General features: G+C 52.9%; 1 protein-coding gene across 1 annotated transcript in view; it reads left to right on the forward strand.

The window, feature by feature from the left end:
• abr (ABR activator of RhoGEF and GTPase) overlaps positions 1 to 23,586 on the forward strand; it is a 147,414-nt gene extending 123,828 nt beyond the window's left edge. Inside the window, exons 16-22 of the mRNA XM_087977078.1 lie at positions 10,763 to 10,822; positions 11,264 to 11,373; positions 11,559 to 11,698; positions 12,039 to 12,173; positions 15,878 to 15,983; positions 21,762 to 21,909; positions 22,968 to 23,586. Of these exons, the coding sequence (XP_087833204.1) occupies positions 10,763 to 10,822; positions 11,264 to 11,373; positions 11,559 to 11,698; positions 12,039 to 12,173; positions 15,878 to 15,983; positions 21,762 to 21,909; positions 22,968 to 23,057 (789 nt within the window). The 3' untranslated portion in view covers positions 23,058 to 23,586. The remainder of the gene's footprint in view (positions 1 to 10,762; positions 10,823 to 11,263; positions 11,374 to 11,558; positions 11,699 to 12,038; positions 12,174 to 15,877; positions 15,984 to 21,761; positions 21,910 to 22,967) is intronic.
• Positions 23,587 to 24,410: the final 824 nt, after the last annotated feature.

Genomic DNA, 24,410 nt, shown 5'->3' on the forward strand with positions numbered 1-24,410 from the left:
GTGAGCGATTGGGTACGGGGGTGTCTCACTGTGGGTGTGAGCGATTGGGTACGGGGGTGTCTCACTGTGTGGGTGTGAGTGATTGGGTACGGGGGGGGTGTCTCACTGTGGGTGTGAGCGATTGGGTACGGGGCTGTCTCACTGTGTGGGTGTGAGCGATTGGTTACGGGGTGTCTCACTGTGTGGGTGTGAGCGATTGGGTATGGGGGTGTCTCACTGTGTGGGTGTGAGCGATTGGGTATGGGGGTGTCTCACTGTGGGTGTGAGTGATTGGGTACGGGGGTGTCTCACTGTGTGGGTGTGAGCGATTGGGTATGGGGGTGTCTCACTGTGTGGGTGTGAGCGATTGGGTACGGGGGTGTCTCACTGTGTGGGTGTGAGCGATTGGGTACAGGGTGTGTCTCACTGAGTGGGTGTGAGCGATTGGGTACAGGGGTGTCTCACTGTGTGGGTGTGAGCGATTGGGTACGGGGGTGTCTCACTGTGTGGGTGTGAGTGATTGGGTACGGGGGTGTCTCACTGTGTGTGTGTGAGCGATTGGGTATGGGGGTGTCTCACTGTGTGGGTGTGAGCGATTGGGTACGGGGGTGTCTCACTGTGTGGGTGTGAGCGATTGGGTATGGGGGTGTCTCACTGTGGGTGTGAGTGATTGGGTACGGGGGTGTCTCACTGTGTGGGTGTGAGCGATTGGGTATGGGGGTGTCTCACTGTCAGGGTGTGAGCGATTGGGTACGGGGTGTCTCACTGTGAGGGGTGTGAGCGATTGGGTACGAGGGTGTCTCACTGTGTGGGTGTGAGCGATTGGGTATGGGGGTGTCTCACTGTGTGGGTGTGAGCGATTGGGTATGGGGGGGTGTCTCACTGTGTGGGTGTGAGCGATTGGGTATGGGGGGGTGTCTCACTGTGTGGGTGTGAGCGATTGGGTACAGGGGTGTCTCACTGTGTGGGTGTGAGCAATTGGGTACGGGGGTGTCTCACTGTGTGCGTGTGAGCGATTGGGTACGGGGGTGTCTCACTGTGTGGGTGTGAGCGATTGGGTATGGGGGTGTCTCACTGTGTGGGTGTGAGCGATTGGGTACGGGGGGTGTCTCACTGTGTGGGTGTGAACGATTGGTTACAGGGGTGTCTCACTGTGTGGGTGTGAGCGATTGGGGACGGGGGGTGTCCCACTGTGTGGGTGTGAGCGATTGGGTATGGGGGTGTCTCACTGTGTGGGTGTGTGCGATTGGGTACGGGGATGTCTCACTGTGAGGGTGTGAGCGATTGGGTATGGGGGTGTCTCACTGTGTGGGTGTGAGCGATTGGGTACGGGGGGTGTCTCACTGTGTGGGTGTGAACGATTGGTTACAGGGGTGTCTCACTGTGTGGGTGTGAGCGATTGGGTACGGGGGGTGTCCCACTGTGTGGGTGTGAGCGATTGGGTACGGGGGTGTCTCACTGTGTGGGTGTGAGCGATTGAGTACAGGGGTGTCTCACTGTGTGGGTGTGAGCGATTGGGTATGGGGGTGTCTCACTGTGTGGGTGTGAGCGATTGGGTACGGGGGTGTCTCACTGTGTGGGTGTGAGCGATTGGGTACGGGGGTGTCTCACTGTGTGGGTGTGAGCGATTGGGTACAGGGTGTGTCTCACTGTGTGGGTGTGAGCGATTGGATTCAGGGGTGTCTCACTGTGTGGGTGTGAGCGATTGGGTACGGGGGTGTCTCACTGTGTGGGTGTGAGCGATTGGGTATGGGGGTGTGTCACTGTGGGTGTGAGTGATTGGGTACGGGGGTGTCTCACTGTGTGGGTGTGAGCGATTGGGTATGGGGGTGTCTCACTGTGTGGGTGTGAGCGATTGGGTACGGGGGGTGTCTCACTGTGTGGGTGTGAACGATTGGTTACAGGGGTGTCTCACTGTGTGGGTGTGAGCGATTGTGTACGGGGGATGTCCCACTGTGTGGGTGTGAGCGATTGGGTACGGGGGTGTCTCACTGTGTGGGTGTGAGCGATTGGGTACAGGGGTGTCTCACTGTGTGGGTGTGAGCGATTGGGTACGGGGGTGTCTCACTGTGTGGGTGTGAGCGATTGGGTACGGGGGTGTCTCACTGTGGGTGTGAGTGATTGGGTACGGGGGTGTCTCACTGTGTGGGTGTGAGCGATTGGGTACGGGGGTGTCTCACTGTGTGGGTGTGAGCGATTGGGTACGGGGGGGGTGTCTCACTGTGTGGGTGTGGGCGATTGGGTACGGGGGTCTCTCACTGTGTGGGTGTGAGCGATTGGGTACGGGGGTGTCTCACTGTGTGGGTGTGAGCGATTGGGTACGGGGGTGTCTCACTGTGAGGGTGTGAGCGATTGGGTACGGGGGTGTCTCACTGTGTGGGTGTGAGCGATTGGGTACGGGGGTGTCTCACTGTGAGGGTGTGAGCGATTGGGTACAGGGGGTGTCTCACTGTGTGGGTGTGAGCGATTGGGTACGGGGGTGTCACACTGTGTGGGTGTGAGCGATTGGGTACGGGGGTGTCTCACTGTGTGGGTGTGAGCGATTGGGTACGGGGGTGTCTCACTGTGGGTGTGAGCGATTGGGTCCGGGGGGTGTGTCTCACTGTGGGTGTGAGCGATTGGGTCCGGGGGGTGTGTCTCACTGTGTGGGTGTGAGCGATTGGGTACGGGGGTGTCTCACTGTGAGGGTGTGAGCGATTGGGTATGGGGGTGTCTCACTGTGTGGGTGTGAGCGATTGGGTACGGGGGTGTCTCACTGTGGGTGTGAGCGATTGGGTTGCGGTGGTGTCTCACTGTGGGTGTGAGCAATTGGGTACGGGGGTGTCTCACTGTGTGGGTGTGAGCGATTGGGTACGGGGGTGTCTCACTGTGAGGGACCTAAGAACAGAGACAGGGAGTGCAGAGTCTGCAGTATAGGAGCAGCTGTGTCACTCATAACAACTCTTTGTTTGGTTTTGGAATATTTGTCCAGCTTTTGATCTGGGACCTTGATGGTTGGGGAAATTTGATGACAAATCCATGGGAGAGTTTCTGCTGCTTGTCCCTCCTATTCCCCAGTGAATGGTGTATATTAAAGAGAGTCGAGGGTTCACTGACCTGTGGAGCAGTTCACATACAAGAATAGATTGATGTCTGTGTGCCCCAAGTCCCACCCCCACTCCAAACAAGTCACAGGAATTGTTAACTCTTTCTGAAGTAACATGAACTTCATAAGAATGCACATCAGACTGAGACATTTAGATTTCTGTAGCAACTTCCATGGATTCAGAACAGCCAAAGCATATCACAGCCAATGTCCATTTACCACAGTGACATAAGGAACATAGCAGCCAATCTATGCAAAGTGTTATAACAGTAATGTGATAATAACAGGCGGTAATTTTCCAGTGAAGAGGATGTACTGGTCAGGACCATGTCAGAACAAACTCCCCATTGCTTGGAATACATAGGAAATGATTCAAGAACGGGCCTCACTCAAGGGCTCGACTGAAGGCCAGCTGCAACCACAGTGCGGCGCTCCCTCAGCACCGACCCTCCGACAGTGCCCACTCCCTCAGCACTGACCCTCCGACAGTGCCCACTCCCTCAGCACTGACCCTCCGACAGTGCCCACTCCCTCAGCACTGACCCTCCCACAGTGCCCACTCCCTCAGCACTGACCCTCCCACAGTGCCCACTCCCTCAGCACTGACCCTCCTACAGTGCGGCACTCCCTCAGCACTGACCCTCCTACAGTGCAGCACTCCCTCAGCAGTGACCCTCCGACAGTGCGACGCTCCCTCAGCACTGACCCTCCGACAGTGCGGCACTCCCTCAGCACTGACCCTCCGACAGTGCGGCCCTCCCTCAGCACTGACCCTCCGACAGTGCGGCCCTCCCTCAGCACTGACCCTCCGACAGTGCGGCCCTCCCTCAGCACTGACCCTCCGACAGTGCGGCGCTCCCTCAGCACTTACCCTCCGACAGTGCTGCGCTCCCTCAGCACAGACCCTCCGACAGTGCGGCACTCCCTCAGCACTGACCCTCCGACAGTGCGGCACTCCCTCAGCACTGACCCTCCGACAGTGCGGCACTCCCTCAGCACTGACCCTCCGACAGTGCAGCGCTCCCTCCGACAATGCGGCACTCCCTCAGCACTGACCCTCTGACACTGCGGCACTCCCTCAGCACTGGGCGTCACGGTGGCACAGTGGTTAGCACTGCTGCCTCACAGCGCCAGAGACCCGGGTTCAATACCCGCCTCAGGCGACTGACTGTGTGGAGTTTGCACGTTCTCCCCGTGTCTGCGTGGGTTTCCTCCGGGTGCTCCGGTTTCCTCCCACAGTCACAAAGATGTGCAGGTCAGGTGAATTGGCCATGCTAAATTGCCCGTAGTGTTAGGTAAGGGGTAAATGTAAATGTAGGGGTAGGGGTATGGGTGAGTTGCGCTTCGGCGGGGCGGTGTGGACTTGTTGGGCCGAAGGGCCTGTTTCCACATTGTAAGTAATCTAATCTGACCCTCCGACAGTGCGGCACTCCCTCAGCACTGACCCTCCGACGGTGCGGCACTCCCTCAGCACTGACCCTCTGACAGTGCGGCACTCCCTCAGCACTGACCCTCCGACAGTGCGGCACTCCCTCAGCACTGACCCTCTGACAGTGCGGTGCTCCCTCAGCACTGACCTTCTGACAGTGCCCACTCCTTCAGCACTGACCCTCTGACATTGCGACGCTCCCTCAGCACTGACCCTCCGACAGTGCGGCACTCCCTCAGCACTGACCCTCCGACAGTGTGGCACTCCCTCCGACAGTCCGGCACTCCCTCAGCACTGACCCTCCGACAGTGCGGCACTCCCTCAGCACTGACCCTCCGACAGTGCGGCACTCCCTCAGCACTGACCCTCCGACAGTGCGGCGCTCCCTCAGCACTGACCTTCTGACAGTGCCCACTCCTTCAGCACTCACCCTCTGACATTGCGACGCTCCCTCAGGACTGACCCTCCGACAGTGCGGCTCTCCCTCAGCACTGACCCTCCGACAGTGCGGTGCTCCCTCAGCACTGACCCTATGACATTGCGGCACTCCCTCAGCACTGACCCTCCGACAGTGCCCACTCCCTCAGCACTGACCCTCCGACAGAGCAGCGCTGCCTCAGCACTGACCCTCCGACAGTGCCCACTCCCTCAGCACTGACCCTCCGACAGTGCCCACTCCCTAAGCACTGACCCTCCGACAGTGCGGTGCTCCCTCAGCACTGACCCTCCGACAGTGCCCACTCCCTCAGCACTGACCCCCGACAGTGCCCACTCCCTCAGCACTGACCCTCCGACAGTGCCCATTCCCTCAGCACTGACCCCCGACAGTGCCCACTCCCTCAGCACTGACCCCCGACAGTGCCCACTCCCTCAGCACTGACCCTCCGACAGTGCCCACTCCCTCAGCACTGACCCTCCGACAGTGCCCACTCCCTCAGCACTGACCCCCGACAGTGCCCACTCCCTCAGCACTGACCCTCCGACAGTGCGGCACTCCCTCAGCACTGACCCCCGACAGTGCCCACTCCGTCAGCACTGATCCCCGACAATGTGGCGCTCCCTCAGTACTGATGTTGTAATTTTTATATTTATTTATATCTATTTTCGGTTTGTGGCCTGTCTCCATCTCCCGCTGAAGGGATTTGAATGCTCTTCCATTAGCTGTTGCTCTGGAAATTTGAATGTATTATTGCAAAATTAAAGGGAGAGACAAAAGAAATCACTTTAGGAAATTATCTTAATACTGTCTGCAACTGCATTAAACAGAGTCTGTCACAGCAATGATCAAGCCCCAGCCTGACTAGCTGAAAGGGTTAATGCTGACAATTGCTGTTGAACTTGGGGTCAGATCCCAGTGATTACAGCCAGCACTCAGTGAGTGAGACTGAGAAAGAAAGGGACAGAGTGAGGAGGGAGACAGCATCTGGATCACAGCTGGCTGCTCCTAGTCAACACCACCTCCACACTAACTGCTCAGAGTCAGAAGAGGATGCTGTGGCCATTCAGCTAGGAGTTCCCAGACCCTTCGTCTGTCACTGCATTTGGAACTTGAGATCCTTGCTCTCTCACTTAACTGGTTGAGGAGCAGGCTGCAGCATTCCTCATACACCCATTTACAAACTGGGCTGATCTCCAGCTGGTGGAAGGGCATCATTGCCACAGTCTACAGTGACAGTAGCAGAGTTTGTGGCTTTGTTCACGACAGGGTGGCAGTGTGTGGTGAACTGGCACACTGCAGCAATGCCAGGATCTTGGAAGCCTACGCCAAACTGGAGAGAGTTCCTTGCTGACTGCCTGGAGATTTCCGTGTCGCTTGTCTGAGGTTCCTGTCCTGATGGAGATTCTGGATCCTGTGTGTGAGCAAATGGAGAGGAGCTGTACACTGCAGGCAGCTGAGAGCAAGAGGCATTTAAACACTGGAGCCAGGCTGTGGGGTCGGGTCCGCAGTAAATTACTCGGAGCAAAGGTCGTTTCATTCAACTATTTCTTTATCAAATTATTTACCGTCTTATAGCCAAACTCCGCGAGCTGGGCTACATCAGTAATCTTAAGCAAGGAAAACAAGTTCCAATCTGTTAACTCCCAATGCCTTCAAGCTCTGAGAATACCTGTTAACTTTCTGCGTGAGATTTATCTCTTGCTTCTTCTCTCAGTCTCTCTTTATTAATTCACCATGCATTGTCAACTTGACAGAACCATTTGTTTAATCCTTTTACCCTCTGATTGATGTGTAGTATTTAATTTACAACTTGTTCTCTTTTAAAAATTGTTGTTTGCAGCTGATGAAAGTTTAGAATTAGGAGACGATTTATTGAGCTAAGTCTGATAAAGGATAAATTGCTTCCAAGTTGAATGTTCAGTGTTTCTGTGTGAATCTGTGATGCATTGGTCAGTAGGTCACTGTCACTGCTGAAACTGATCACTTACCCCAGTGGATAGGGTCCAAGATTACAGAACTTTAAAATATCATAAAATTCATCTGACAGGCTAATGGATTTATATTTGGGTGAAAAGAATACAAAGTGAGGTTGAAGTCCTGTTTCAGCTATAGGGGGCCCTGATTTAAAATGCTCATACTGAAGGACAGGATTCCAATACAGGGGCATAATTTTAAAGATCTGATATACAAACATTTCCTGTACTTACAAACTGCTCCTTAATATTGTTGTGCATTGAGTTCCAACTTAAATACAAATCAACTTATGAACAGACTTAAATGGAACCCATCTTCCACCCAGAGACTGTCTGTATGCAAAGCCGTGGTTAAACCCCAGCTGGAATACTGAGAACTGTACTGAACACACCTTAGGAAGGATATATTGATCATGGAGGAAGAGCAGGATTGATTTTATTATCAGAATAACACCTGGTTCTACAAGGGTTAAATCATGAAGCGAGATTATGCCTCCCCTACACAGTCAACCCTGAGCCAAATAGAGCACAAGGCTCCGGGCTCCCTTCACTCGCGCACACAGTTGGTCTCAGGAACACTGGTTTCTGGAGTGGGGGGCAATGAGTGCTGCCCTCATTTGGGTGTCTCCCTGTTGGCTCGGGCCGGGGGGCTGCTGCAACACCATCTCAGTCACAGGCAGGATTGGCTGCTTCAGAGTAAATGTTGAGAGACTCTGTGAAGGTTTCTGGATTTTGCACGACATAGTTGTAGCCTATAAGAGCTGTGAGTGAAACAGTGCTGCACTGTTGGGGTGTTTGCATCGAGAGCCATGAACAAACTACAGCCAAGTTAAACTTGGAGAGACTGGCTCTGTGAGGAGACAGCTGACAACTAAGTCTGTGTATTGCTCAGACCCTGGACATCCACGTGGGGGTGGTTGGGGATTGCAGAGGGCAGGGAGCAGGCAGGTACTGACAATGGGTAAAAACAATGACTGCAGATGCTGGAAACCAGATTCTAGATTAGAGTGGTGCTTTTAAAGCACAGCAGTTCAGGCAGCATCCAAGGTGCAGTAAAATCGACGTTTCGGGCAAAAGCTCTTCATCAGGAATAAAGGCAGAGAGCCTGAAGCGTGGAGAGATAAGCTAGAGGAGGGTGGGGGTGGGGAGAATGTAACATAGAGTACAATGGGTGAGGGGGAGGGGATGAAGGTGATAGGTCAGGGAGGAGAGGGTGGAGTGGATAGGTGGAAAAGGAGATAGGCAGGTAGGACAAGTCCGGACAGGTCATGGGGACAATGTGGGCTGGAAGTTTGGAACTAGGGTGAGGTGGGGGAAGGGGAAATGAGGAAACTGTTGAAGTCCACATTGATGCCCTGGGGTTGAAGTGTTCCGAGGCGGAAGATGAAGCGTTCTTCCTTCAGGCGTCTGGTGGTGCGGGAGTGGCGGTGAAGGAGGCCCAGGATCTCCATGTCCTTGGCAGAGTGGGAGGGGGAGTTGAAATGTTGGGCCACGGGGTGGTTTGGTTGATTGGTGATGGTGTCCCAGAGATGTTCCCTAAAGCGCTCTGCTCGGAGGCGCCCAGTCTCCCCAGTGTAGAGGAGACCACATCGGGAGCAACGGATACAATAAATGATATTAGTGGATGTGCAAGTAAAACTTTGATGGATGTGGAAGGCTCCTTTAGGGCCTTGGATAGAGGTGAGGGAGGAGGTGTGGGCGCAGGTTTTACAGTTCCTGCGGTGGCAGGGGAAAGTGCCAGGATGGGAGGGTGGGTCGTAGGGGGGCGTGGACCTGACCAGGTAGTCACGGAGGGAACGGTCTTTGCGGAAGGCGGAAAGGGGTGGGGAGGGAAATATATCCCTGGTGGTGGGGTCTGTTTGGAGGTGGCGGAAATGTCGGCGGATGATTTGGTTTATGCGAAGGTTGGTAGGGTGGAAGGTGAGCACCAGGGGCGTTCTGTCCTTGTTACGGTTGGAGGGGTGGGGTCTGAGGGCGGAGGTGCGGGATGTGGACGAGATGGGTTGGAGGGCATCTTTAACCACGTGGGAAGGGAAATTGCGGTCTCTAAAGAAGGAGGCCATCTGGTGTGTTCTATGGTGGAACTGGCCCTCCTTGGAGCAGATCCGGCGGAGGCGGAGGAATTGGGAATACGGGATGGCATTTTTGCAAGAGGTAGAGTGGGAAGAGGTGTAATCCAGGTAGCTGTGGGAGTCGGTGGGTTTGTAAAAAATGTCACTGTCAAGTCGGTCGTCATTAATGGAGAAGGAGAGATCCAGGAAGGGGAGGGAGGTGTCAGAGATGGTCCAGGTAAATTTAAGGTCAGGGTGGAATGTGTTGGTGAAGTTGATGAATTGCTCAACCTCCTCGCGGGAGCACGAGGTGGCGCCAATGCAGTTCCGCCTTCCGCAAAGATCGTTCCCTCCGTGACTACCTGGTCAGGCCCACGCCCCCCTACAACCCACCCTCCCATCCTGGCACTTTCCCCTGCCACCGCAGGAACTGTAAAACCTGTGCCCACACCTCCTCCCTCACCTCTATCCAAGGCCCTAAAGGAGCCTTCCACATCCATCAGAGTTTTACCTGCACATTCACCAATATCATTTATTGTATCCGTTGCTCCCGATGCGGTCTCCTCTACATTGGGGAGACTGGGCGCCTCCTAGCAGAGCGCTTTAGGGAACATCTCTGGGACACCATCACCAATCAACCACACCACCCCGTGGCCCAACATTTCAACTCCCCCTCCCACTCTGCCGAGGACATGGAGGTCCTGGGCCTCCTTCACCGCCGCTCCCTCACCACCAGACGCCTGGAGGAAGAACGCCTCATCTTCCGCCTTGGAACACTTCAACCCCAGGGCATCAATGTGGACTTCAACAGTTTCCTCATTTCCCCTTCCCTACCTCACCCTAGTTCCAAACTTCCAGCTCAGCACTGTCCCCATGACTTGTCCGGACTTGTCCTACCTGCCTATCTTCTTTTCCACCTATCCACTCCACCCTCTCCTCCCTGACCTATCACCTTCATCCCCTCCCCCACTCACCCATTGTACTCTATGCTACTTTCTCCCCAACCCCCCCCCTCCTCTAGCTTATCTCTCCACACTTCAGGCTCACTGCCTTTATTCCTGATGAAGGGCTTTTGCCCGAATCGTCGATTTTACTGCTCCTTGGATGCTGCCTGAACTGCTGTGCTCTTCCAGCACCACTGATCCAGAATCCAGGTACTGACAATGCCTGGCAGAAAGACTGGAGAGCTGACCAAATCTACACACACATTTACACAATAACACGTGGGATTCAAAACCAACTGGTTGGATTTTCCCTCTTGTATCTTGGAGTTTCACATCCTCAGACTTAGCACAAATAGACCACAGATGGTCACTTAGAACACACTATAACAGACAAAAGTAGAACTATGACTCCGTTATTAGTAGAATCATCTTGCTGACCCAGTTAGCTGTGCCTCACTCAGTTCATGTCTCTCTCTGCCTCGCTCGGTCCCCATGTCTCTGTCGGCATGTTAGGCTCACTGACGTGAATCACAGCATTGACTCTGGGTTCTGCAAGTCTTTGTTATGCATGGATCTTAGAGGTGTGTGTACAATAAAGAAAGAAGAGGGCACACTGCCCAGGAGCTGGCAGTGAGGCATCAGTCAGTGGGACACTCTGAGGTGGCTGTTTAGATCAAGCAGATGCCTCTGCTTGCAGCTTGGCACTTGGCCGGGGAATGATGGCAGGGTACTCTCCAGCTTGGTGTATTCCTGCAATTCTGTGGTTTTCAGGACCTGACTGAATTCTGCCTCTCCCAGTTGTAGAGCAGGGATAATAAAAACCTTCCCTTTTCCCACATTCATTATTTCTCTTCTCTCACAGCTGGACACACGCACAGCCCAAAGCAGAAACTGGCAGACCACAATCATCGAAATGAATGGGGTGAGTTTGTTCATGCAGGGATTGAGAACTTTTGAAGAGTGCAGAGTCTGTGTGCACACGTGTGCATCTCTGTACGAATGTGTGTGTGTGTGTGCGCGCGTGTAAGTATGTGTATTCATATGTGTACATGTAGGGGTGTGTGTGTTTGAAGGGAGTCACAGATACTGACAGTGTGGGATCTGTACCTCAGGAATGTGAGGGACTGGTGTTAAAACCTGACCAGCAAGCCTGTGGAGAGCTGGTGGAAATCTGTTCAGAAGAATCAGGTCACACTCCAACTGAGGCCATCACTTACTGGAGTGCTGAGCTATCCTGGTCCAGACTCCACACTAATGGTCAGGGATGGAACATTGGTCCTGATTGGCTAAGTCTGGGGATGCTAGCAGGGTGGGAATGGCTGCAGTTTGTTACTATAGTGAATAGTTGTTTCTGTGTGTTCAGATTGAAGTGGAGTTATCGATGAAATTCACCAGCCGTGATCTGAGTCTGAAACGAACCCCATCAAAAAAGCAGAGCGGAGTGTTTGGTGTGAAAATTAACGTTGTCACAAAGTAAGTCCTCTCCTTCCTTGGTCCACTGCAGGGACACACCCCGGACCTCACATGTCCTCTTCAATGGGACTGACTTCTATTCTGTAGAAACCTTGTAACTGACTGGCCGCAGGCCCTGTCACTGACCAACTGTCTCCAATGTCCAGATATGTTGAGGTTTTGATGGCCGTCTGTGTTGGTTTCAGGAGAGAACGCTCAAAGGTTCCCTATATCGTCCGTCAGTGCATCGAGGAGGTAGAAAAACGAGGGATTGAGGAAGTGGGAATCTACCGGGTGTCTGGAGTAGCCACAGACATTCAGACCCTGAAATCTGCCTTTGATATGAGTAAGTGACAGTGTCAACCTGATTACCCAACATGCTGAAATTCCACCGCACACCGATAACGTCTCGGATTGATTAGAGCGCATTTTGTTTTGCATGGGGGTGTTTTGGGTCAGGATACATTGTACACGGCAAACCACAAGCAGTTGGCTCAGCCCTTCCTGTGGTGCTTGTAGAAAGTAGATGCTCCCTAAAAGCATCGCAAATGTTGAACTGCTGACATCATCAGGAACTGAGTGTATTCCAGCTGTTGCTTGGAGTTTGTTAATTTGAGGCTGACTTCCTGGGACCATGTATAACGCACAGTCACATGCTGTCTGACTAAATAGCCTTCTCCTTGCAGATACCAAGGATGTGCTGGTGATGTTAAGTGACATGGACATTAACGCCATCGCCGGGACACTGAAGCTGTATTTTAGAGAATTACCAGAACCACTTCTTACCGACAGACTCTACCCAGCATTTGTGGAAGGGATTGGTGAGTCGTATAAGAACACTGCGCCATCCAGCATCAAAACACCATGACAGGGAACACGGCAAAAGTGACAGACATCACATTGCAATGCTGCAAGACAGAGCACTGCAACAGTTCAGTGAAGAACAATGCAATCTTGAATGCTGCAACTTTGGAATTGAATCCAGAAATAGCTCAATATGCTACAGGGCAAAATCACAGCACTGAATGCACCAAAAGAAGCCTTAGCAACATGAAACACTGTAACATCATGACATGGAATCCTGCAACACTGCAATTGAGAACCGTGCAATACAGAAAAGTATAAATGGACATTGTGAAACACTGCAATCTTGCAACAAGGAACACCCAAAATATTGGAATATGGAACACCGTGATATCACAACATGGAATGTGGCAGTACTGCAACACCACAACACACAGCAGTGTAACATCCATCATCTTAACACTGCAACAAGGAACAAAACCACAACAGTGAATACTGCAACAAAACCATCTCACAGAACACAGCAGCTTCACAATATGGCACCACAGGAACATGTGTAACCAGAACACAAACCTCACAACACCAGCTACACCATTTACACACTGCAAAAACAGTCTTGTCAATTGCAGAACTAGTAAATGCCACAAGTAGGGAGACATTGCAGTTCGGGATGCTTATCACAGTCTCAGGATGTCCTGAAGCAAAAATGAACAACAGCAAGTTGCCACAAACAGCAATATGATCATGACCAGATGCTGATTGAGGGATAAAGATTAGCCAAGAAACGTAGTCCCACTATCCACCTGAGAATAGTGACATAATTGACCTTTTTCTGCGCGGACACATGCAAACTCAGTTTAAAAGTTCAGTTGAAGCACAAACTCCCTCAGCACTGACCCTCTGACAGTGCGGCCCTCCAACAGTGCCCACTCCCTCAGCACTGACCCTCCGACAGTGCCCACTCCCTCAGCACTGACCCTCCGACAGTGCGGCACTCCCTCAGCACTGACCCTCTGACAGTGCGGCACTCCCTCAGCACTGACCCTCCAACAGTGCGACACCCCCTCAGCACTGACCCTCCAACAGTGCCCACTTCCTCAGCACTGACCCTCCAACAGTGCCCACACCCTCAGCACTGGCCCTCTGACAGTGCCCACTCCCTCAGCACTGACCCTCCAACAGTGCGACATTCCCTCAGCACTGACCCTCCGACAGTGCGACATTCCCTCAGCACTGACCCTCCGACAGTGCCCACTCCCTCAGCACTGACCCTCCGACAGTGCGGCACTCCCTCAGCACTGACCCTCCGACAGTGCGGCACTCCCTCGGCACTGACCCTCCGACAGTGCGGCACTCCCTCGGCACTGACCCTCCAACAGTGCCCGCTCCCTCAGCACTGACCCTCCGACAGTGTGGCGCTCCCTCAGCACTGACCCTCCGACAGTGCGGCGCTCCCTCATCACTGACCCTCCGACAGTGGCCACTCCCTCAGCACTGACCCTCCGACAGTGCGGCACTCCCTCAGCACTGACCCTCCGACAGTGCGGCACTCCCTCAGCACTGACCCTCCGACAGTGCGGCACTCCCTCAGCACTGACCCTCCGACAGTGCCCGCTCCCTCAGCACTGACCCTCCGACAGTGGCCACTCCCTCAGCACTGACCCTCCGACAGTGCGGCACTCCCTCAGCACTGACCCTCCGACAGTGCGGCACTCCCTCAGCACTGACCCTCCGACAGTGCGGCACTCCCTCAGCACTGACCCTCCGACAGTGCGGCACTCCCTCAGCACTGACCCTCCGACAGTGCCCACTCCCTCAGCACTGACCCTCCGACAGTGCCCACTCCCTCAGCACTGACCCTCCGACAGTGCGGCACTCCCTCAGCACTGACCCTCCGACAGTGCCCACTCCCTCAGCACTGACCCTCCGACAGTGCGGCGCTCCCTCAGCACTGACTCTCCGACAGTGCCCACTCCCTCAGCATTGACCCTCCGACAGTGCGGCACTCCCTCAGCACTGACCCTCCGACAGTGCCCACTCCCTCAGCACTGACCCTCCGACAGTGCCCACTCCCTCAGCACTGACCCTCCGACAGTGCGGCACTCCCTCAGCACTGACCCTCCGACAGTGCCCACTCCCTCAGCACTGACCCTCCGACAGTGCGGCGCTCCCTCAGCACTGACTCTCCGACAGTGCGGCGCTCGCTCAGCACTGACCCTCCGACAGTGCGGCACTCCCTCAGCACTGACCCTCCGACAGTGCGGCACTCCCTCAGCACTGACCCTCCGACAGTGCGGCACTCCCTCAGCACTGACCCTCCGACAGTGCCCGCTCCCTCAGCACTGATCCTCCGACAGTGCGGCGCTCCCTCAGCACTGACCCTCCGACAGTGGCCACTCCCTCAGCACTGACCCTCCGACAGTGCGGCACTCCCTCAGCACTGACCCTCCGACAGTGCGGCACTCCCTCAGCACTGACCCTCCGACAGTGCGGCACTCCCTCAGCACTGACCCTCCGACAGTGCCCACTCCCTCAGCACTGACCCTCCGACAGTGCCCACTCCCTCAGCACTGACCCTCCGACAGTGCGGCACTCCCTCAGCACTGACCCTCCGACAGTGCCCACTCCCTCAGCACTGACCCTCCGACAGTGCGGCGCTCCCTCAGCACTGACTCTCCGACAGTGCGGCGCTCGCTCAGCACTGACCCTCCGACAGTGCGGCGCTCCCTCAGCACTGACCCTCCGACAGTGCGGCGCTCCCTCAGCACTGACCCTCTGACAGTGTGGCGCTCACTCAGCACTGACCCTCCGACAGTGCGGCGCTCCCTCAGCACTGACCCTCCGACAGTGCGGCGCTCCCTCAGCACTGACCCTCTGACAGTGCGGCACACCCTCAGCACTGACCCTCTGACAGTGCGGCGCTCCCTCAGCACTGACCCTCCGACAGTGCGGCGCTCCCTCAGCACTGACCCTCCGACAGTGCGGCGCTCCCTCAGCACTGACTCTCCGACAGTGCGGCGCTCGCTCAGCACTGACCCTCCGACAGTGCGGCACTCCCTCAGCACTGACCCTCCGACAGTGCGGCACTCCCTCAGCACTGACCCTCCGACAGTGCGGCACTCCCTCAGCACTGACCCTCCGACAGTGCCCGCTCCCTCAGCACTGATCCTCCGACAGTGCGGCACTCCCTCAGCACTGACCCTCCGACAGTGGCCACTCCCTCAGCACTGACTCTCCGACAGTGAGGCACTCCCTCAGCACTGACCCACCGACAGTGCGGCACTCCCTCAGCACTGACCCTCCGACAGTGTGGCACTCCCTCAGCACTGACCCTCCGACAGTGCGGCGCTCCCTCAGCACTGACCCTCCGACAGTGCGGCACTCCCTCAGCACTGACCCTCCGACAGTGCGGCACTCCCTCAGCACTGACCCTCCGACAGTGCGGCACTCCCTCAGCACTGACCCTCCGACAGTGCGGCACTCCCTCAGCACTGACCCTCCGACAGTGCGGCACTCCCTCAGCACTGACCCTCCGACAGTGCGGCTGTCCCCCATCTTGGCTGGATTTGGTTTTGTAGTGATACTGTTGCAATTGAGTTTCTCACTGTCCTGGTTGTCGATCAGAGACAGACACATCAGGGTTAACTACAATGTATTGTTTTGTCCTGAGTTAATGGCTGAGGCGTGTTGTTGTCCTAACTGCTGTTTCTCTCTGTGCTAGCATTATCGGACCCAGCAGCCAAGGAGAACTGTATGTTACACTTACTGCGTTCACTGCCAGAGCCCAATTTCAGCACTCTGCTCTTCCTGCTCGATCATCTAAAAAGGTACAGAATTCACATGCTCTCAGGGGACCACTGCAATGTAACAGACGGTAGAAGCTGGTCCTTCAGAGGCAGACGTGTATACACAGGTTACATTGGCCCAGCTCACAGCCAGGGCTTTATACACCCAACTCAAACATCCACACAACTGCTGCTGCACCACCCTCCACTGCCCCAAACATCTGGCACCACATCCCACCCTCCCAACCCCTCCCTTCCACCCCCACCTTCGCAGTCTCACCCTCACACCCCCATCTTCCCATTCCCTCCCTCGCAGTCCACCCTGACAGTCTCACTGTCCCATCCCAACCTTACGTTGTAATCATCCCAGTCCCCATCCTTTCCTAATCTTTTGCCATTCAGATAATCCACCGTCACGTTCTTGCTCCCCATGTGGATACCCTCATATTTATCCAGATTATACTGCAGTTGCTCACTCACTCAACCTGTCCACATCACACTGAAGTCTGACTGCATCCTCCTCACAGCTCACTCTCCTACACAACGTTGTGTTGTCTTCACAGTAGGCTGATAGCATTCCAAAATTACTAAATAGTCAAGGGGCAAAGGAACCAAGGTAATATATACAATAGCTATCACAAGAGAAGTGTGAGGGAAACAAATGGGCCTGAAGACTGATAAATCTCCAGATATGATGGGATGCAAACTGGGATATGAAAAAAAGTAGCTACAGAGATTATGGATATTTTCTTGTAATCTTGCAAGAATCCTTAGATTTTTGGAAACATCCCACAGGATAGGAAAACCACCAATGTAACACCTTTATTTGAAAAGAGACAAAATACAGGTGACTATAGACCAGTCAGCTTAACATATGTTAGTGGGAACATGGTGGTGTGAATTATAAAGGATGTAGCAGCAGAACATTGAGAAACACCTAATCTGAGCCAGCAGAGTCAGCGTGGCTTCATGAAGGGGAAATTATACCTGAAAAACTTCAGTTCTTCGAGGAGGTAAAGGGGAAACAGTGGATGGAATTTATTTGAATTTTCAGAAGACATTAGATAAGGTACCACACATTAGGCTGCTTAGGAAGATAAGACTCCATGGCATTGAAGGTGGTCTATTGAATTAACATGGATAGACGATTGGCTAACTAATAGAGATTGGAGAGATTTTCGTAGGCTGAGGGATGGACTTGGTGGCTTTGTTTTTCTGGTGGCGAGGAGTGATCTGGACATTTCTTTTAACGTTTCTTTTATTGCTGCTTCTGTTCTTAATCCTGTCTTTTGTACACTAAGATGGCACCAGAGAATGGAGCAGAGTGATTGGAAGTCCTTGTCCATGAATCACAGAAAGCTAGCATCCAATTTCAATGGGAAATAGGGAAGGCAATTGGAATATTGGCCTTTCTTTCAAAGGCAATGGAATAAAAGTAGTGCGGCTTTGCTAAAGCTGTCCACAGCAATGGTCAGGTCACAGTTGGAATACTTGGATTCCTATCAAAGGAAAGATAGGCTGAGTCCAGAGAAAGTTCATTTGGCTAATCCTGAGTGTGGAGGGACTGTCGTATGGAGAGAGGTTGAGTTGGTTGTGCCTGTGCTGATTGAAGTTTAGAAGAATGAAAGGCAACCTTATTGAAACATAGAAGATTCTTGGAAGGCTTGACAGGGTGGATGCAGAGAAGTTGTTTCCCCTTGTGAGACAGTCTCAGACCAGACAGCATCATTTCAGACTTGGGGTCAAACATTTAAGATAGAGATGAAAACAAATTTCTCTTCGAGGGGAATTCTTTACTGCAGACAACTGTTGAGGCTGGGTCATTAGGTGTATTCATGACTGAGATAGATAGATAGATGGTTAATCAGTAGAAGAATAGAGGGTATGGGGACCATAGAACATTACAGCACAGAACAGGCCCTTCAGCCCTCAATGTTGTGCCGACCTATGGAACCAATCTGAAGCCCATCTAACCTACACTGTTCCATTAAATGCCCTTAAAGTTGGTGAATCTACAACAGTTGCAGGCAGTGCATTCCACGCCCCTACTACTCTGTCACATCTGTCCTATATCTATCACCCCTCAATTTAAAGCTATGCTCCCTCGTGCTAGCCATCACTACCCGAGGAAAAAGGGCTGTCCCTGTCCACCCTACCTAATCCTCTGATTATCTTGTATGTCTCAATTAAGTCACCTCTCAACCTTCTTCTCTCTAACGAAAACACCCCCAAGTCTCTCAGCCTTTCCTCATAAGACCTTCCCTCCATACCAGGAAACATCCTAGAAAATCTCCTGTAAACTTTTTCCAAAGTTTCCACATCCTTCCTATAATGCAGTGACCAGAACTGTACGCAGTACTCCAAATGCAGCCACACCGGTTTTGTACAGCTGCAGCATGACCTCATGGCTCTGAAACTCAATCCCTCTACCAATAAAAGCTAATATGCCGTATGCCTTCTTAACAACCCTATCCACCTGGGTGGCAACTTTCAGGGATCTATGTACATGGACACGGAGATCTCTCTGCTCATCTACTCTGCCAAGAATCTTACCATTAGCCTGGTACTCTGCCTTCCTGTTGCTCCTTCCAAAGTGAATCACTTCACACTTTTCTGCATTAAACTCCATTTGCCACCTCTCAGCTCAGCTCTGCGGCTTATCTAAGTCCCTCTGTAACGTGCAACATCCTTCAGCACTATCGACAATGCCACCAACTTTAGTAAATTTGCGGATGACCCATCTCACTAACTCATCTCTCTACACCCTCATCTCAGTCATTTATAAAAATGACAAACAGCAGTGGCCCCAAACAGATCCTTGAGGTACACCACTAGTAACTGAACTCCAGGATGAACATTTCCCATCAACCACCACCCTCTGTCGTCTTTCAGCTCGCCAATTTCTGATCCAAACCGCTAAATCACCCTCAATCCCAAGCCTTCGTATTTTGTGCAATAGCCTACCTTGGGGAACTTTATTAAATGCATTACTGAAATCCATATACACCACATCAACCACTTTACCCTCATCTACCTGTTTGATCACCTTCTAAAAAAACTCAGTAAGGTTTGTGAGGCAGGACCTACACTTCACAAAACTATGTTGACTATCTTTAATCAACTTACTCCTTTCTCGATGATTAGATATTCTAACTCTTATAACCTTTTCCAACACTTACCCACAACTGAAGTAAGGCTCACTGGTCTATAATTACTAGGGTTGTCTCTACTCCCCTTCTTGAACAAGGGGACAACATTTGCTATTCTCCAGTCTTCTGGCACTATTCCTGTAGACAATGACGGAAAAAAGATCAAAGCCAAAGGCTCTGTAATCTCCTCCCAGGCTTCCCAGAGAATCCTAGGATAAATCCCATCTGGCCCAGGGGACTTATCTATTTTCATACTTGCCAGAATTGCTAACATCTCCTCTTTGTGAACCTCAATCTGGTCTAGTCTAGTAGCCTGTATTTCCGTATTCTCCTCGACTACATTGTCTGTTTCCAATATGAATACTGGCGAAAAATATTAATTTAGTGCTTCCCCTATCTCCTCTGACTCCACACACAACTTCCTACTACAATCCTTGATTGGTCCCAATCTTTCTCTAGTCATTCTTTTATTCCTGATATACCTATAGAAAGCCTTAGGGTTTACCCTGATCCTACCTGCCAATGACTTCTCATGTCCCTCCTGGCTTTTCTTGGCTCTTTCTTTAGGTCTTTCCTGCTAGTTTGTAACTCCAAAGTGCCCTAACTAAGCCTTCATATTTCATCCGAACATAAGCTGCCTTCTTCCTCTTGACAAGAGATTCAACTTCTTTAGTAAACCACGGCTCCCTCGCTCAATCACTTCCTCCCTGCCTGACAGGTACATATTTATCAAAGACGCGCAGTAGCTATTCCTTGAATAAGTTCCACATTTCTAATGTGCCCATCCCCTGCAGTTTCCTTCCCCATCCTATGTTTCCTAAATCTTGCCGAATCGCATCGTAATTGCCTTTCCCCCAGCTGTAACACTTGCCCAGTGGTGCACACCTATCCCTTTCTATCACTAAAGTAAACATAACCAAATTGTGGTCACTATCATCAAAGTGCTCACCTACCTCCAAATCTAACACCGGCCGACTTCATTACCCAGTACCAAATCTAATGTGCCCCTGCCCCTTGTTGGCTTGTCTGTGTACTGTCAGGAAACCATCCTGCACATTTTGGCCAAAACTGACCCATCTAAAACTATAGTATTTCCAGTCAATATTTGGAAAGTTAAAGTCCCACATAACAACTACCCTGTTACCCTCTCTCCTATCCAGAATCATTTTTGCTATCCTTTCCTCTACATCCCTTGAACTATTTGGAGGCCTATAGAAGGCAGGAAAGCGGAGTTGAGGATTACCCGATCAGCTATGATCGCACTGACTAGTGGGGCAGACGTGATGGGCTGAATGACCTATTTCTGTTCCTATATCTTATAAAGTTATTTAATTAGTCTGCCATTACATTGTTTCCTTTTATAACTTCCCCTGTTGGGTCTGGGTGGATTACTCTTCACAGGGTCGGTCTGGACTTGTTGGGCCGAAGGGCCTGTTTCCACACTGTAGGGAATCTAATCATGTACAGACTGTGAGGGGAGAAAGTGAGGTCTGCAGATGCTGGAGATCAAAGTTGAAACTTTATTGCTGGAACAGCACAGCAGGTCAGGCAGCATCCAGGGAACAGGAGATTCGACGTTTCGGGCACAGGCCCTTCTTCAGGAATGAGCAGAGAGTGTTCAGCAGGAGAAGATAAAAGGTAGGGAGGAGGGACTTGGAGGAGGGGCGTTGGAAATGTGATAGGTGGAAAGAGGTCAAGGTGAGGGTGATAGGTCGGAGTAGGATGGAGGCGGAGAGGTCAAGAAGAAGACTGCAGGTCAGGAAGGCGGTGCCGGGCTGGAGGGATTCGGCTGAGACAAGGTGGGGGGAGGGGGGATGAAGAAACTGGTGAAGTCCAAGTTCATCCCCTGTGGTTGGAGGGTTCCCAGTCGGAAGATAAGACGCTCCTCCTCCGACCGTCGCGTTGTTGTGGTTTGGCGGTGGATGAGTCCAATGACCTGCATATCCTCGGTGGAGTGGGAGGGGGAGTTGAAATGCTGTGCTACAGGGTGGTTGGGTTGGTTGGTCCGGGTGGCCCAGAGGTGCTCTCTGAATCGCTCCGCAAGTAGGCGGCCTGTCTCCCCAATATAGAGGAGGCCACACCGGCTGCAGCGGATGCAGTAGATGATGTGGGTGGAGGTGCAGGTGAATCTGTGGCGGATATGGAAGTTTCCTTTGGGGCCTTGGAGAGAAGTGAGGGGGGAGGTGTGGGCGCAAGTGTTGCACCTCCTGCGGTTGCAAGGGAAGGTGCCGGGAGTGGAGGTTGGGTCGGTGGGGGGTGTGGATCTGACAAGGGAGTCGCAGAGGGAGTGGTCTCCACGGAAAGCTGATAGGGGAGGGGAGGGAAATATATCCTTGGTGCTGGGGTCTGTTTGGAGGTGGCGGAAGTGACGGCGGATGATGCGCTGTACATGGAGATTGGTGGGGTGGTAGGTGAGGACCAGTGGGGTTCTGTCCTGGTGGCGGTTGGAGGGGCGGGGTTCAAGGGCGGAGGAGCGGGAAGTGGAGGAGATGCGGTGGAGGGCACCGTCGACCACGTCGGGGGGGAAATTGTGGTCCTTGAAGAAGGAGGCCCTGTGAGGGACCTACATTTGTCTTCACTAATTGTTCTCTTCACATATGTATAGAAGCTTTCACAATCAGTTTGGATGTCCTCTGCAAGTTTACACTCCTACTCTCTTTTTCCATCCCAGGGTTGCAGAGAAGGAACCTGTGAATAAAATGTCTGTACACAATCTGGCAACAGTGTTTGGTCCCACCCTGCTCAGACCATCAGAAACAGAACACAAAGTGCATGCCAACATTGTGTCCGACATCTGGTCTCATGAAGTCATGGCACAGGTACAGTCCATTCACTCAGCCCCTGCACAGTCTCAGGGCTTGGCCACCTGTGGACAGGAGCATATGGGAAGCTAGCAATTCCTAGGTTCAGCTGGTCTCAGTGGAAGGGAGTGGTCTGAGCTGCGGTCATCAGAGTTGGAGCTTCACCTTGGTCTCAGTGCCTTGCTTGTATTCTTTCTTCCTTCTGGCAGTTAACAGCTTCCCCGAGCCTGATCTGCCCTCAGTCACTTGACTGAGTGGTCAGAGCTGGAATGGAACAACAGCCTTAAGGGGAAGAAGCTGCAGGGAGTGAGAGAGAACCAGTCAGAAACCTGCAACTGGCCCTCGGCCCAAGGTGTGTGTCGATCAGAAGCTGCAGAGTGCCATCTTTTATTTTATTCTGTTCCTGTCGGGGCAGACTGTCATGGCCAGAGCATGATGTGGAGGAGCCGGTGTTGGACTGGGGTGTACAACGTTACAAATCACACAACACCAGGTTATAGTCCAACAGGTTTAATTGGAAGCACACTAGCTTTCAGAGCGCCGCTCCTTCAGTGGGTAGTTATCACCTGATGAAGGAGCAGTGCTCCGAAAGCTAGTGCTGCCAATTAAACCTGTTGGACTATAAGATGGCCAGAGCAGCATTCGTTGCCTATCCTTAAACTGCCCTTGGGAAGGAAGTGGGACAGGGGCCTGCTGCATTGAGGATGGCCATTGGGAGACACAGGGCAATATAGCTGGCCACAAAAACATGGACTAAGGCCTGACTGAGAAATATTGGTTAGGAGAAAGGACTGCAGATGCTGGGGGTCAGAGTTGAGTGTGGTGCTGGAAAAGCACAGCAGGTCAGGCAGCATCTGAGCTGCAGAGGGGCTTATGCCCGAAACGTTGATTCTCCTGCTACTCGGATGCTGCCTGACCTGTTGTGCTTTTCCAGCACCACACACTCGACTGAGAAATATTGGTGTCAGGTTGACGTTAATGGCTGGAGGGGATACCATTGGGACAAGGGGAGAGTACTGTGGGGTGGGGGTTGGAGGATCTCGCTTTGGGCATTAACACTGTTTGTATTCTCATAGGTGCAGGTTCTGTTATATTACTTGCAGCATCCCCCAATCTCCATCACTGAACTCAAGCGAAATACCCTCTACTATTCCACTGATGTGTAGAGATCCTATGTTGGGACCCTCGGAATCCTTCAACTCGAGACAATTGACCAAAATAAAATGAAGATGAAGAATCCATCACATCCCGTTTGAAGTTTGACCTTTATACTGCTATATGCCTGGTGCAAGATGGGGAAGCCGCCCTCTATCGTCCTGTCCTGTGTATATGTGTACAAGCACTGTTGGCTGCCCATCCCTTGCATTGCGTCCTTCGCATGGTGCATTTGTCTTGTTTACTCCTGGAGCTCCAACCTCCTGCTCCTGGATCGACTGTAGTTGCACGAACATTGAGACTTTGGGGCAGCAAACAGTTCATAACCAGCAGGGAGCATCAGCAGGAGTCTGTGTAAGGATCTGTAGTGGAGTGTGCATCAACAGTGGCATTGACTGTGAATGGCATTTCATACACTCCTCTGGTTAATAGTAACCTTTTTGCTTGATAATAAATTGTTTTACACCTGTAGATTATTCTGACCCGCTGTGGGTCACACGTTCATGATAAATAAAAGTAACGTAATATTTGCATAAAAGATACCATTTTCGGTTTGATTTAACATGTCAGGCTGTCTCACTCATACAGACTAAATGATTAGTTTGTGTCCAATTTCACAAAGGAACAATACAAAACCTTATCCAAGTCTGACCCCCCCCCACCCATCACTAATTATCCCCTGACCCCACCCCCACTCCCTGACCCCACCCCCACTCCCTGACCCTATCCCCTGACCCCACCCCCACCCTCACTCCCTGACCCTATCCCCTGACCCCGTCCCCCACTCCCTGACCCCACCCCCACTCCCTGACCCTATCCCCTGACCCCATCACCCACTCCCTGACCCCACCCCCACCCTCACTCCCTGACCCCACCCCCACTCCCTGATTCTATCCCCCACTCCCTGACCCCACCCCCACTCCCTGACCCCACCCCCACTCCCTGACCCCACCCCCACTCCCTGACCCCATCCCCCACTCCCTGACCCTCACTCCCTGACCCCACCCTCACTCCCTGACCCCACCCTCACCCTCACTCCCTGACCCCACCTCACCCCCTGACCCCACCCCCCACCCTCACCCCCATCCTCACCCCCCACCCTCACCCCCATCCTCACCCCCATCCTCACCCCCCACCCTCACCCCCTGACCCCACCCCCCACCCTCACCCCCTGACCCCACCCCCCACCCTCACCCCCTGACCCCACCCCCCACCCTCACCCCCTGACCCCACCCCCCACCCTCACCCCCTGACCCCACTCCTGGGGCTTGTTGCCAATAGTGAGAGTGCGATGGTATTCCGCGTGGCCGGTGCGGTTGACGTCACTTCCCGGGGCGGGGCAGAGTGTTTCCGGGTCAGGGAGG

Source organism: Chiloscyllium plagiosum, unplaced genomic scaffold, assembly GCF_037043375.1.
Source record: "Chiloscyllium plagiosum isolate Xiang-an unplaced genomic scaffold, Cpla_swu_hap1 HiC_scaffold_31, whole genome shotgun sequence".
In the NCBI taxonomy this organism is placed as follows: Eukaryota; Metazoa; Chordata; class Chondrichthyes; order Orectolobiformes; family Hemiscylliidae; genus Chiloscyllium; species Chiloscyllium plagiosum.